Genomic DNA, 14,658 nt, shown 5'->3' with positions numbered 1-14,658 from the left:
CACAGGTACCATGTCCAGCTTTAAATGAATGGTGCATTTAACTTTGGCATTAAAATGCTATAGCAAATATGAATAATTGCAGAGTGTGGTTTTGGGTGATTCCAGGCCAAAAATGTGTAGGGACAATAATTTGTATGGCTATTTTCAACCAGAAAAAGTGAAATAAACTGAAACATAACTTGATTTAACACAACCTGACCTAAGGACTAAGGTCCTAACCATAAATCGCAATTAAACAAATTGCGTTTAAATGTGGTTAATAGCAATGTGCCACCGAAAAGAGTGATAACGATACCCAAAAAACAGCATACAAACCGCTTACAATACGAAATATTGGACGGTAAACTTTAGGTAATCCGCGCCACTTTCGCCTACTGCAGCACCAAATTTTGTGCTGCAGGAAAACAAAGTATGCTTCAGTAGGTGACGTCACACAGGCGGTGACGCAGTGCTGTGGGCGGGACTAACGGGCGACGCAGTCCTCACTGCGCATGCATGCTGCAGCATATTTCATTTTAGCTGCGCAGCCGAACAGCCCTATGGACCTATCTGCTGTCTTTGCACGACACTCTGACTGCTTTGGCTCACCCTGAGCTCTTGCTAGTTAGTTTGAGTCGTTTGTAAGTTTGGCATATCATCTAGTTCAAGTTTACATGATAAAGCTGACATTAAATAAAGGCTACAATGACAAGATATATCTTAATATCACATTTAAATATGAAGTTGAAAAATAACAGAATCAGGCTTACCTAATTGAATGGAGTGCTTCCAGTGGCGAAAAAGGCAGGACACCAAGACACAGCTGTAGGTATTCTGATTCTGTATACCCTTTAATTCACGACAAAAAAGCTACGTCAATTCTTATCAAGCACATGAGACGACTACGAAAAATATTACGGAAATTCAATAATCGCTTGCAACAACCCAACAGCACATCACTTGTAAACTCCTGAAACACGCTTCTTCTCTCTCTCTTTTGACTTCGCGAGCATTGAAAAGTAAACCACCACCCTGTTCAAGGTTTTCACTAATGCTCTTCTGCAAAAAGTATATGGACACATTTGTGATGGATATGGTAGCATTACGTCAATGATAACGAAGGTTTTACTGTAAAAGTAAAAAATAAATAAATGACGCACAAATTTTCCACTTTTCATGCTTCCCTTGATAACTAAAAGACAATTGCTAATTTGCTATTGAGTGATCCTAAAATTGTACATCTCAAAATTTGCCTAATTGCCTTACCTGACCTAGGCTATGATCGCCTAGAAGGTCAGGTAAGACAATTAGGCAAATTTTGAGATGTAGATAGGTACAATTTTAGGAATTAGGATCTATTTAATTGAATCACTTGGATTGGCTGGACCTGGAGGCTCGCACTCGTCGAGCCATTGACTGCGCCTGTTTGGCTTACTTTAAGGATACGCTTCACCGAGCTGCTGACCGAAAAGATCGATTCCTTGTCGTTTCGATGTGCAGCGGCGCGGGTGGCGGGGCGCAGTCCAGTACCTGGCTCCCTTCACTCCCCCACCAGACGCCGTGACGGCCGGACGGTCCATCCTAGTCCACATTAGATCTCCTCGGTCCAAAGACGGTCTAGATCGGTCCACCTAGGTCCACCTCAGTCCACACACGGTCCACCTGGGCTCAAACGGTTTATCTCGATCTCGTCCTTATCCATCCACAGCGGTCCACGTACAATCCACCTCGGTCCAAACGGTCCACACAGTCCGATCAATCTGCCCGGGTCCAGGCAGTCCATCTCGATAAACCTTGATCAGGATATCATCTACAATACGTCAGTCCACAAATTGTCCATATATTATCCACATCGGTCCACATATCGTCCACATCGGTCCACCCTCCACTATCCCCGATCCTCCTCGGCACCATGTTCTTACACACCGCCCTTTTGACGCTCCTGACGGCTGTGGCGGCCTCTGCTGCCAGCTGGATCCAGTTCGGTCGCTCCAACCGCACCCAAAGCCTGGCGGGCAGTGTGGAGGTGACAGCCCCCTCGGCTGTCGGCTGCGCCCTTCGCTGCTCACTCAACTGGACGCTGCCCTGTGGTGGGTTTACCTTTCGACCTGGAGGCACATGTGTGCTTCACGTGGGTACTGCCCAGGGCAGGTGTATCAGGAGTGCAGAAAGTCCGCCCATGGAGACTGCGGCGGGGGAGGAGGGCGAGACGGGGCACGTCATCCTGGTCAATTCGGCCTGCTCAGGTATGTAGTGAGGTAGGTGGAGACTGGAGAGGGAGGGAGGGAGAGAGAGAGAGAGAGAGAGAGAGAGAGAGAGAGAGAGAGAGAGAGAGAGAGAGAGAGAGAGAGAGAGAGAGAGAGAGAGAGAGAGAGAGAGAGAGAGAGAGAGAGAAAGTGCACAGGACGCTGGTATCCGTAGATGTACGTACCTGTATAGTGTTGGGCGGTCTGATCAGGACGGTAACTTTTCTTAGTCCCTGATGTGATCTTTAGTGACCTCTCAGATCGGCTGACGGTATGTTCATGGATGAAGGAATACCATGGATTCTTTTCGACCATGGTATGTCGATATATCGGGGACAACAGCTCTGACGCCCAGGCAGCGCAGTCAGAGGCAGTGCAAATCGAGGGACCATAACAAGGTATAAGTCGGCATCTACATTATACGTACAGTGGGTCTATTTAAGATCTCCAGAGCCACCACGTGGCGCTACGGTCGGGGTATGGCGAGTCCAAATCCCGAGGGAAGTGAGGTCACCGGTCATTGTGGGGGAAGGAGGGAGGGGGAGTGACGCGGTATCACGGCGCATGGGGCGTGCGTAGCGCCGGGAGTGGGCCGCCCAGGGCCGCCCGCCACTGCACCGAGGCTGAGGGGAGGGGATGATGGTTGCGGGTGCGTTCACCCCGGTATGGTGGTATCCTGTTCATGTGGAACCGGCAAGAATGCGACTGAAGGGAATCATCATCTCAAACAAACGGGCAAGCCAGAGGCAGCGTCAGTTCCAGCCAAAATGTTGAACAATGATAATTGAAATCTAGGACGTATTCATAGCATGCAACTATTCAGTCGATAGTTGCATGATGCTTTTCATGATGCATGATGAGGCTTTTCTAAACTGTTATTTGAGTTAGATATTTTTCATTTGGCACGTTCAGTTTTGGTGGGTTTTATCGGGTCGAAAAGAAGCAGAAAAGAAAAGAAAAAAGTTGAAATGGCTCCAGACAAATGACCAAAAAATTTTTCTTAAAAAATGAATCTTAGCATAACATTTATAGCGATAATTTTGACATTTGGAAAGGATATTGGGGAAAGATATTGGGGAAAGATGTCATCGTGCTTAGCTAGGTTGCAGTAGAAGCCGGAAAGGTTTTGGTTCGTGTCTAGATAAAACCAGACCCGGCTGTGGGGCTCGAACTCACGACATCGCATTCAGCTCACAGGTTACCCAGCCTCAACGCTACGAGCACCTATCGCCCTGCGCAGCTTGCTCAGTGTTTCGGCTAAAGTTCGGCCAAAGTGTCTGACGTCTGTCAATGTCACGAGGCGAAACCCCAAGGTAAATGTCCGTCCCGGTAGCTCGGTCGGTAGAGCGTTGGACTCCATGTGCCATGTGGTGAGAGCGCACGTCCCGGTTGCAAAAGTCCGGGTTCGAAACGTGACGTGTGCTTGACGTTTTTGAGCCTCCTGACGGGTATGGTTGTGGTTGGTTGCAGGCCGCTGCCAGGCGAAGTCAGTGAGGGGACCGGTCGTGCGCGGCTATGTGCGCACGTTAAAATTTGGACTCTAAATTCTGCCATAGACCAGGAATTGCTTGATCGGAGGGTAGAGAGTAGGGTCAACGCAACAAGCTCAGCTTAGCGGGGACTTTGTTCTTGTGATTCCTTTCTTTCAAAAGGTTCGGGCCAAATTTATGTTAAAAAAAGGCAAGCCGAACCTGGTTGGGCCGGGTTGAACCCGGTTGGACCGGTGTCTTACATCACGCAACCATGCAGTCAGACAAAACAGAGGCTAATATCGGGTTAAATATTTTTATTAACTTATCTTATTGTTTTTTAGCTTACACGTATGATAACTTTTAGCTTTTTTTAAACTCCAGACTTCATGCACAAAAATGTGGCATTCGTCCACTTTTCCTAATCTTCTCTTAGCGACTTGATTTGACCTTAAAAGCCCATCTTACCAGCAAAAAAAAAAAATCACCTGCGTGATAATTATTTGCCGAAGGGCGCTCTACGCATGAAACGCCAGCCGGTCAAAAAACTGGCGAACGATACGATCTTTCTATTGCTTCAATTATATTCAATGAAAATTTCAGGAGACATAAATAATCTTAATCCTTATAGCTGCTGGGCGCCCAGAGCATTCGCTAGCATTCCATTGCCAGCTGCATTACCAACGTCACATTTGCTACTTTGGGTTCACCATAGTTGACAGTAGATGAGCCGGCCACAGCAAACCCATGCCTCATTATCCTTTCCTTCCAAGCAGCCAACTGCGAAGCTAACCGGCCGCTCGGCCCACCACCGCGATATGGAACAACACTGGAGTGCGCCATTTGCCTGCGGCAGTGCCCCACCGCGCCGGGGCTGTTTGACAGGTCACCCGCACCGTGACCTCGCCACCCCCCCCCCCGCCCCATCGGGCCCAGCTCGGTAGTGACCTCTCCTTGAATCTCACATGGACTCGACTCATGCTCAACGCCATCTACTTTCGTCTGGAGATCCTTACTAGATCCACTGTACACTAATTGCATTGCATAGTTGTATCGATAGACGGTATGCTATTTGACTATTTATCTATTTTCTGCGATAGTACTGCCGACATTCAGCAGCGGATTGATTGTGGATACCGACAGCGACTTCTCTGGAGAATTCTCCATGGTGGACTGCAACCATCGCAACTCAGACCACTACAACAACATGATGGTCGGCATTCAGGATAACGAGGGCTTTGTGGTAAGAAATAACGACTTCTGCATATGATTGCACCCGAACGTTATTTCACTAATATTCGTTTCTGGCATCCGAATTCCGAAGTGTTGTTTCTGAGATCGAATGCTCCTGAATCGGCGATCCAAGCGAGAGAGCGAAGCGTTGAATAACGATAAGAACATGCATCTATGAATAGATATAACTGCCTACGAATTAGCAATGGCACATAATGGTACTCGTCATGAAGGCTCCATGGGATGGTCCCCTGTCGCTCCTGTTACAATGTCTGTCGTCATTGCGGCTTACGTTACGGCTAATGCTAGTTGTCATTACGGTTATGGTCGATTTTTAAGCCTGTCTTGACGCCTTAAAGCGCTTTAATGAAAAGCACATGGGTCATGTGAAGCTGCAATGTCTTCAAGACTGGCCAGCGGAATATATCATCTTCTCTTTATTTTGATTTTTGATCTTTTGTTCATTCCCAGGATCATTCCTACTGTTCGTATCGCGCCGTACATATTTAGCTGTGCACGGAAAGCGATCCGACAAGCTTAAAAATCCGACAAGTATTATAATAATCCGAGTCCGACTATGTATATTGTATAAACTATAAAGGCCGGCGGACGAAATAGCGTAGGTATGTGGCTACCGCCAATAACCTTGATTGGGTTTCGGCAGGATCTCGACACCATAAAGTGCGCGTCCTTCGCCAACATTATGGTTGGACCGGACCATGTTGTCACCATTACAGCGCAGACGGTAAGAGTAAAGAAATACCGTCAGCAACCTTTTTTACACTGCTGAGGGCGTATGAAGGAGGTGGCGACTGGCGAGTGACATTAAGTTATATGTTCCGAATAATAGATCGTCTCATTTTTGCATATTCATGCGATCCAGAAAAGCGGCCTCGGACGCTGCGAGGAGTATGCCCCCGAAAGATTCTTCAAATTCCAAGAAAAAAACTTATCGGATTTTCTTTCCTTAATACACTCGCTTTGAAACTTGTTTAGTATTCGTTCATTTTTAAACAAAACAAAAAAATGGCAAATTTTCATCGATTTCGGGCGCTGTGAGAGGGGCATTTGCCCGATGCCGCCCGTTGGATCTGCCAAGTGCATTCATGCTTTAACTATTATAGTAAGAATAATAATGTCATTCTCATCTAACCATAAATTCCAAGTTAAATCAAAACAGCTTTTCAGAAGCTTCCCGCATTGCGTCTTCGGCGCTTTTGGGGATTTATTTGCCAGCAGACATTTTACAAACAAAAGTGTCACTGTGTTTGCACCTCGCCCGTCATCCCCCATTTCTCAGGATGTGTTCCAAAACTGCGGCGCCAACCAAGTGATCACGGGGCTCGGCTCGTCGACCTACTACACACAAGACGTCATCCGAATGACGTGTAGCGACGTCAGCGGTGCCACTGTATCTGACAACTGCACTGACTTGACCATCACGGAGGAGATGCAGAGCGGCGAGCTGGACCCTCAGCTCACGTAAGTGCGCAGAGAGCGGATGGAAATCTCCTTCCCAGGCATAGGCGGCGGAACGAGCTGGGGGCACCGGGGCACCGTGCCCCCCTTTAATTTTGGCATTTTAACATTAGCCCTATGAGTGTTGCATGGTAATTGGTAAGATCAGGACCCAAAGTCGGCAGTGCCCGCCCCCCCCCCTTAATTGAAGGTGTTCCGCCGCCACTGTTCCCAGGAGAAATATCAAATACTCCATGCTTGGGCTCCCTGGGAAAACGCCCTGTCCCCAGAGTTACACTGGAAAAAATGATCCGCCGGTGGATATCTTATCGGTGGATAAAACTAAATCTTACAAGAGTATGAGAAATCCGTTAGTTTGCAACGACCCTAGGGTCGTTGCAAACTAAATGACTGTCCAGGGAGTTTGCAACGACCCTAGGGTCACTACAAACTAACTGGTTGTCTAGGGAGTTTGCAACGACCCTATCTGGTTACAGGTGGCCCGTCCAGTGCCCCGATGGGACTCCTCGTATGGGCGCCATGGTGGGCATCAACTTTCGAGACGACCATACACCAAAGTGGACCGGCATCAGGTGCTGCTACCTGGTGTAGCCGTCGGTGCTACCTAGTGCTAACTGCTACCTGGTGTAGCCGTCGGTGCTACCTAGTGCTAACTGCTACCTGGTGTAGCCGTCAGTGCTACCTAGTGCTAACTGCTGCCTGGTGTAGGTAAAAGTTTTTCACCAAGTGCTTACAGCTACGTGACAGCTGTTAGTGTTGATGCTACTATATAGTACCTACTGCTACCTGGTGTAGCTGCCGGTGTTACCAGTGCTGCTACCTGGTGTAGATAGACGTTTGTGACACCTTAGTGCTGCTAACTGCCACCTGGTGTTGATAGAAGTTTGTGTTACCTTAATGCTAACTGCCACCTGGTGTAGCCGTTTGAGCTACCAGTACTGCTACCTAGTGTAGCCGGTGATGCTACCTAAGTGCTGCACTACCTGGTATAGCCATCTGCGCTACACGGTGCATCCGTTAGTGCTATCAATAGCTAACTGCTATAACGAGTAGCTGTTTCTGTCTAATTTTGTTTCACATTTGATACGAGAATCTACTATAGCACTTCTTACATTGGCCGAGTGGAGATGATAAATCGCACTCATATAATTAATTCATTGAAGGCTTTCAAATGTGGGCTTTCAAATAAAAAAAAAACACCTAAGATTGAAGGCTTTCACATATGTGGGATCATACACAACGCACAATGGCACATAACACGTCCTGTCGTAAGCATTATACGTGTGACCGTACCTACATGCTTGGACCGAGCTTATCGCACGAAATGCCGTCTCGTGCAATTTCCTTGCGGGACGTTATGCCTATCTATGTACGTCGCTCAGATTTACTGATATGCGTCTAACAGCTTTATATGATATGCGTGTTTACAGCGAGATAGCTAGGCCTTCTTTAAGAAATGCAGCTATTTGTTCTACAAATGGTAGATGATCTTTGTGTATGTAGACGTGGATTTATCGGGCATTTAGCCGGTACTTTTTATGGCTGATGCCGTGTCTCATATTTTATCATTTAAGTCATATTTTATTTGTTATGTTTCTACCTTTGGTCCAGGCTGATGCCCAATTGTAACTGGCCTTGTTACCGTTCAATAAAATGTCCCCGCATTCATACTCTTTTGTCGTGAATATACATATGGGAGTGACACATGTGACAGATTATCGATGCCTGAGCGATCACAATGCCCCCAAGGAGGCCATTGTCCCAAACCACACCGATCGGTGATCCGTGATCCGTGTGTTTTCTACCGTGTGGTCATTTCCGAACAGACGTCCGTGGACCATGTGACCGTGGCGTCGGCCCCGTGTCCTATATAATTACCGTCCCGAGGCGGTGTAGGGTAACGGTGAATCGGTGGGCTGCGGCCGTCCGGTGTAGCGGGGCAGGACCAGTTCTGAGCGGCTGGTCGGTCGCACGTCCGGTGTTGGGGCAGGACCAGTCCTGAGCGACTGGTCGGTCGGGCGCAGTATTTACCAGCGCGAGCGGGATGGGTGAAGACAAGGCGGTCACTCCGCTGCTGCCCCTGACTGGACGGGTGAGTACTGAGTATATACGTGCAGTGTGCACTGCTGCCCCTACATATACGGGTGAATCTGAGTTTGCATGTGCAGTAGAGATGCTAATCGGATACCAACTTTTTGGTATTCCGATTCCAAGTGACTACATACAGTGTCCGACACTGCCCAAGACTGTACGGACTAGTTATCCACTGCTGTCAATGATACATCGCCTGTTCACGTGTGTGTGTTTTTTTTTTTACAAATGCATGTATAGATATGTTTTTGTATATGTAGGTATGCATTAGGTATATATGTCGCAGGCATCATGTGATATACACACACAGCACTAGCCGCTTTAGCAGCATAGGTAAAAACTAAAAACTGTTTACTTCGGAAAATGCCACCAGGATGATGGAGGGAAAGATACTGAAAGTTTCGTGCTCTATCGGCTATCCCTAAGCGCTCGCCGCTCGGGAGCTATCATATACATTATACAGGTATTCGACGGGGCATCCCCCGGGCCAGCGAGGGTTAACCCTATTAGTGGCAGGCTCCTGGCTACCCCTATTAGTGGCAGGGGGGCTGTTTACGACCCCCCCCCCCCGATATCTCGAGATCTAACGGGCCGATTTTCAAAATTCAAAGGGCATTCGATTTCGCTCAACGTGATCTACATTTCTAAAAAAATAAAAATTAAAAAATGTCAATAGGGGGGTAGAGGGGGGTAAAAACGGGCAAATTGCAGATACATTTTAGACTGTTTATCACGGCCAGGTTTCTGAACCAATCTTAACGCAACTTTTGCCGATCGATAGAGAATGAACCAGGAATTCACATGGATCCTAAAAATATGCATTTTCAAAGATCATAGGCGGATACAGATGTAATTACTAATTATTCCCCAATATTCAGCACCTGGACGCGCCTATGATTTTAGGGGAAAACATCGCTTGTAAGTGTTCACAAATACATGGTATGGTGCATTTGATTGCTTTCTGGCAATGTAACTACTACGAAACCGCTCATCAAATGGTACTGTACATTTCAGTATGACCCCCCCCCCCCCCTTTTGGACGCCTGGATCCGCCTATTATAGCAAAAACGTGTCAAAAGAGGATGCACAATAACTTTGTATATGTTATCACATGATACCTTTCATTCACTGTTCGTAAAACTGGTGCATACAGTTTTAATACATCAGCATCGTGATCTTCGCCCAAATGACTCGCTTCACGAATAGGACCTCCCAATTCCCAGTGCTCTGGAGCCGCCCCTGGTAAATTTATGAACTTGAAATTTTCAGGGAATGTGCCCAATTTAGTTTTAGGAAAAGTCAGAAAATTTCAGCATCGTAGCTTCAGCGGTTTCGGAGATATTCCCGAAAAACCTCAGGGGTGGATGAAAACAACCCCCTGCCCCCCCCCCCTGCCACTAATAGGGTTAAATCGCGGCGCTGTGGGCGTGTGCTGTGTGTGCTGTGTGTGTTCTGTATGTGGCTGCAGTACGGGGACTGGGTGTGTGTGACGGCGCGCACAGAGTGTCCGCCCCGCGGTGTCGGCACTGGCTGTCTGCCTGGCGCTGGTCATCGTGACGGCCAGCCTGCTCTACGTCCTGCTGGCGGCGGTCAGCAGTGTCAGCACCACCTGGACGGCTCAGCAGCAGCTCATCAACGGTGAGCAGACAGCACTCGCAGCCAGCGGGCTCTCATGAATGGATTCGCTCGTGTTCGAGTCGTAGAAAGGTCAATCTCCAAGCTTCACACATAAAGGTCAATTTCTATCGAGTATTGTGAGGTGAATTGCAGGATATTGGGAAGCAGCAAACTAAATTCTTACCGATCAATACCATGGAACATGACCAAATATCCAAAGACCACTATATATCTAATTCTATATAAAGTGGTCTATGATTTAACCCTCACCGGCCGAAGGGGTGCCACCACGCGGTTGTTTGCAGCAATTGCTAGAAACATGCTGGCAAAAGACAGCATGTTCTGAGTTGGCACCTTTGATTCAAGCCGGATCTTGTGACTTGTGACGGATCTTTTTTCAAAAAGTTTTCGATTTGCAAAAACCGGAATATATGTGATAGAACGTACTCTGGTGAACTACACTAGCAATTTTCAGTCCAATGCCTTCAAAAATAGCCAAGCTATTTGCATTATTGTCAAAATTTTACAATTACATATTTTACAAATCCATTTTTCAGTACGTTTTTGACGCCGTACAGCAATATAAATGGCACCATCGTGTTCCTGAGCTCAAAGTGCATCTGATAGGCACCTTTTTTGTTGAAAATTTTCATTTACAAAATTTGATCTTTTCTGACCTGGAAGCAGGGTTGTATACGACTCAATCCATAGGCGTCGCCAGAGATTTTCGGTTGGGGGGGCAAAATCAACTTTTGTGTTAAAACTTGCCTTTCCCAAGTCTTTACTCACTCGTTTTACATATCATTCGACGCGCAATGGTGCGAGGAATCCGATGGTGACAAAGGTTTCCTTCTAGCTATAACATGTAATTTAAAAAAAAAAACGAAATTTTGAAATTTAATGACAAAAACGACTGGTAGAATTATAGTATATAGTGGCTGCGATTGCCGACGCACTGCAGAGGGCCCCTGTGCAGACGCTCGACGCTCATGATCATTACCCAAAAAAAAGGTGAAAAACGCTCCATTTAATCGGATCACCCTGCTAAAACCTCCATTCACGCATGCATGCAGACTGCAGAGGCTTTGCGTGAAATGCATAGGACTTATCCCAGCCGCCGATCGTAGCTAAGTTGGGCATTCGGCGGAGAGTGAGTGTCGGAAGTGTGAATCGGAAGTAATTCATCTTTGCTCCAGTGAGAGGAAGTGCTTCGTTCACTCGAGTGTGAACAAAAGTTTCTCGTTTTTCGTGTGAAGGGAAGCGCTGCAAACGCGAACAAAAACTGTTAAACGGAACAAAAAATTACGCACGGCATAGCGGCAAGGGATCCCTTAAGGCCGGGGGGATCCAGGGCGTCGCAAGTCCATCTACGACACGTCGCAAGTTACGACACATATGCCGTCGCAACTCGCAAGTTGTGTCGTAGCGGAAAAGGAGGGATGTTGAGGAAAGAGGGGTTTGTCGGAGGATACGACAGAACGTAGCTGCGACGAGGTTTAAATACCCGCTTTACTCGAGAATTTAAAAGGCTACACGATCAGCTGATCCCGTAGTAAACGTCAGTAAGGTCGAAAACTCTATCACGCATAAAGGAACATTCGCCTTTCTGGTTTGCGAGCTTATGAGACAGCAAGGTCAAGCATGTTCTCTGATTCTGAAGCTTTGTATTAACTGGGTGACTTGTGGTTGCTAACGCTCACGTGATTTGCCATAAAATTTGGGATCGATCACAGGAGATTCGTGGCTATAGGGCATCTAGAATCGATGCTATAGAAGAAATGAGTTCCGAGAGTTTGAGGTCACAGAGAGGTAAGAAATTTGTAGATGGAGGTCACAATTGGAGGTTACAGAGGTCATCTGGGACACGTCAGGTCACAGATGTCAACTTGGGGTCATCACAGAGCTCAATTGGAGACCACGGAGGTAATCTGAGAAGTGAGACACGTCAGGTCACAGAGGGCAACTTGGGGGCACGTCAGGTCACAGAGGTCAACCTAGGGTCATCACAGAGCTCAATTGGAGGTCACGGAGGTCATCTGGGACACATCAAGTCACAGAGGTCAACTTGGGGTCATCACAGAGCTCAATTGAAGGTCATATGGGCCATCTGGGACACGTCAGGTCACAGAGGTCAGCTGGGTGCCATCAGAGAGGTCACTTAGAGGTCACAGAGGTCATATGGGACACGTCAGGTCACAGAGGTCAACTAAAGGTCATCAGAGAGCTCAATTGGAGGTCATCTGGGACACGTCAGGTCACAGAGGTCAGCTTAGAGTCATTAGAGAGCTCAATTGGAGGTCACGGAGGTCATCTGGGACACGTCAGGTAACAGAGGTCAACTTGGGGTCATCACAGAGCTCTATTGGAGGTCATGAGGGTCATCTGGGACACGTCAGGTCACAGAGGTTAGCTTGGGGTCATCATAGAGGTCACTTAGAGGTTACAGAGGTCATATGGGACACGCCAGGTCACAGAGGTCAAGTTGGGGTCATCACATGAGCTCAAATGGAGGTCATCTGGGACACGTCAGGTCACAGAGGTCAGCTTAGAGTCATCAGAGAGCTCAATTGGAGGTCACGGAGGTCATCTGGGACACGTCAGGTCACAAAGGTCATGTTGGGGTCATCACATAGCTCTATTGGAGGTCATGGGGTCATCTGGGACACGTCAGGTCACAGAGGTCAGCTTGGAGTCATCAGAGAGCTCAAAAGGATGTCACGGAGGTCATCTGGGACAGGTCAGGTCAAAAAAGGTCAACTTGGGGTCATCACAGAGCTCATTGGAGGTCATCGAGGTCAGCTGGGACACGTCGTTTTTGGAATTGGGAGAATATTTTGGGGGATGCCCCTTGCAACGTCCAAGACCGCCTTTCTGGATTCGCCAGTAGTTGCTGGGATGGTGTTAGGCTACTTCATATCCCGGAATACCCAATAAATGTGAATATAACATATTATGCACCATTTTCAACACTCCCGCTGGCACGGATTGAGGCCTCATAGACGACCCGTCAGTTCAAGCTCTATAACTCGCGTTAGCGTCAACGGATTGCAACCAAATTTTCAGGATCTAAAGTTTAAACAATTTTACACCTACCATGTAAATTTCGTGACCGTGACCCGAATGACCTGTGACCTGTGACCTCTTCCTCAAGGCAAGGTCAACTTGCGACACAACTTACGACTGCTATTTCAAATTCGTAAGTTGTGTCGCAAATCAGGCTATTTGCGATAGACTTTACTACTTAAGTAACGCTACTCATCGATTGATCCCTTCAAAAACGACTTACTACACAACTTGCGACACGTCGCAGCTACGACGAGGCTTACGACGCTCTGGATCCCCCCAGCTAGAGATAGGTTTGGGACTTCCAGGCCATTTCAGGCCACTCAGGGTCAGTGCTGACTCTCAGAAGCATGCTTAGGATCCCGGAGATCGGCGTGGGTCACCTCAAATAGTTACGTGTACGTGGTGCTTTAGGGCTTTCCGAGCCCAAGGTGGGGCCCTCAGAAGCCAGTGTGGGTGGCGGGCGCTAAGAGACTAGGCCCAGGGTGAGCCTGGAGCCCTCGGATAACAGTGTGAACCCTCGGGGTCTGTGTGGAATCCCTAAGGACCCTATAGGGACATAATAAACATGTGTTGCGGACCTCAGAGGGACACGTGAGCTGTGACCCCTCAGATGCCGGCTTGGGGTCAGCAAAGTCTGTCGCCTCAAAAGTTTGGCTGAACTATCAGAGGCCAGTTAAGGTTCTCAGAAATGTTCGAAGGCTCAAAGATCCCTGTATGGGCCCCCAGAGAACATGGACACCAGTGGGACTTTCAGAGGCCGGTTTGCGCCCTCTGAAAGCTTCTTTAGGGCTCAGTGGAGCTCCTTAGGAGCCATTGTTTAAAGCAAGCTCATGAGCCCTGCGAAACTTGTACGGTACTTGAGCCTGTCGCAGACATTTGACGAGAGTTGAGAAAGGCCCCGAAGATTTCGTTTCACGCTTTGAACGAAAATTGTGTCAGCACTCCAAAACTTATGAAAATCAGCTGTAAAATGTAATAAAGAACGAACTATAGGAACATGGAATGAATCACAGCATTGTCATTTCCGAGTCTGGACTCGGAGTCTGGAAGATTTTGGCGACTGCGAGTCAGACTCTGGTTAAACTGCACGCTCCAACCGAGTCTGACCTCACAGGCATTCTCAGAAAGGTACCCCCATTTTTTCCCGACTCCAAAATCTCATCGGATCTGTATCGATCTCAGGGGGTGCCCGGTCCGAGGTTGGGGGGGCAAGCTGCCCCGCTTGCCCCCCGTGGCGACGCTAATGACTCAATCAATAGCAATCAATTCAATCACGACAAATTTGGCCTTGGGAAACCAATCAAATCAATCAAGTCAGAGCAGTTTTCGGGAATTGATTCAATCGACTCAAACGCGACAATGAAAGGAATCAATCAACTCAATCAAACGACTCAAACCAAGACATACATTAGGTTTTTTGCCCCACCAACTTGGAAAAGTGTCCATAGCAGTCTGGTGTACCTACCTACCTACCTACC

General features: G+C 47.7%; 2 protein-coding genes across 3 annotated transcripts in view; one reads left to right on the top strand and one right to left on the bottom strand.

Moving 5' to 3' along the window:
- Nucleotides 1-1,028, bottom strand: part of LOC122368989 (3-phosphoinositide-dependent protein kinase 1-like) — a 45,400-nt gene extending 44,372 nt beyond the window's left edge. Inside the window, exon 1 of the mRNA XM_043343340.1 lies at nucleotides 750-1,028. The gene's annotated coding sequence lies outside the window, so the exon portion shown is untranslated. The remainder of the gene's footprint in view (nucleotides 1-749) is intronic.
- Nucleotides 1,029-4,727: 3,699 nt separating this feature from the next.
- On the top strand, nucleotides 4,728-8,072 carry LOC122368994. Of its 2 annotated transcripts, XM_043343347.1 has the most exons (5): nucleotides 4,728-4,937; nucleotides 5,592-5,672; nucleotides 6,228-6,409; nucleotides 6,883-6,991; nucleotides 7,031-8,072. In XM_043343347.1, exons 1-5 carry the CDS (start codon nucleotides 4,860-4,862, stop codon nucleotides 7,034-7,036), a joined length of 456 nt encoding a protein of 151 aa, XP_043199282.1. In that variant the 5' UTR covers nucleotides 4,728-4,859; the 3' UTR covers nucleotides 7,037-8,072. The 2 variants fall into 2 exon arrangements, with proteins under 2 accessions (XP_043199282.1, XP_043199281.1); XM_043343346.1 differs by having other exon boundaries at nucleotides 6,883-8,072.
- Nucleotides 8,073-14,658: the final 6,586 nt, after the last annotated feature.

This window comes from Amphibalanus amphitrite, unplaced genomic scaffold, assembly GCF_019059575.1.
Source record: "Amphibalanus amphitrite isolate SeventyFive unplaced genomic scaffold, NRLGWU_Aamphi_draft 000996F_arrow, whole genome shotgun sequence".
NCBI classification, from domain to species: domain Eukaryota; kingdom Metazoa; phylum Arthropoda; class Thecostraca; order Balanomorpha; family Balanidae; genus Amphibalanus; species Amphibalanus amphitrite.
The sequence above is the reverse complement of the archived record's forward strand: the minus strand, read 5'-3'. Positions and strand labels throughout refer to the sequence as shown.

Bases quoted from the DNA above. Each gene is read 5' to 3' on its own strand.
- LOC122368994 (XM_043343347.1), top strand. From the start codon at position 4,860: ATGGTGGACTGCAACCATCGCAACTCAGACCACTACAACAACATGATG. The intron at 5,673-6,227 runs GTAAGAGTAAAG...CCCATTTCTCAG, and splicing joins TCACCATTACAGCGCAGACG to GATGTGTTCCAAAACTGCGG. The intron at 6,410-6,882 runs GTAAGTGCGCAG...ATCTGGTTACAG, and splicing joins GAGCTGGACCCTCAGCTCAC to GTGGCCCGTCCAGTGCCCCG.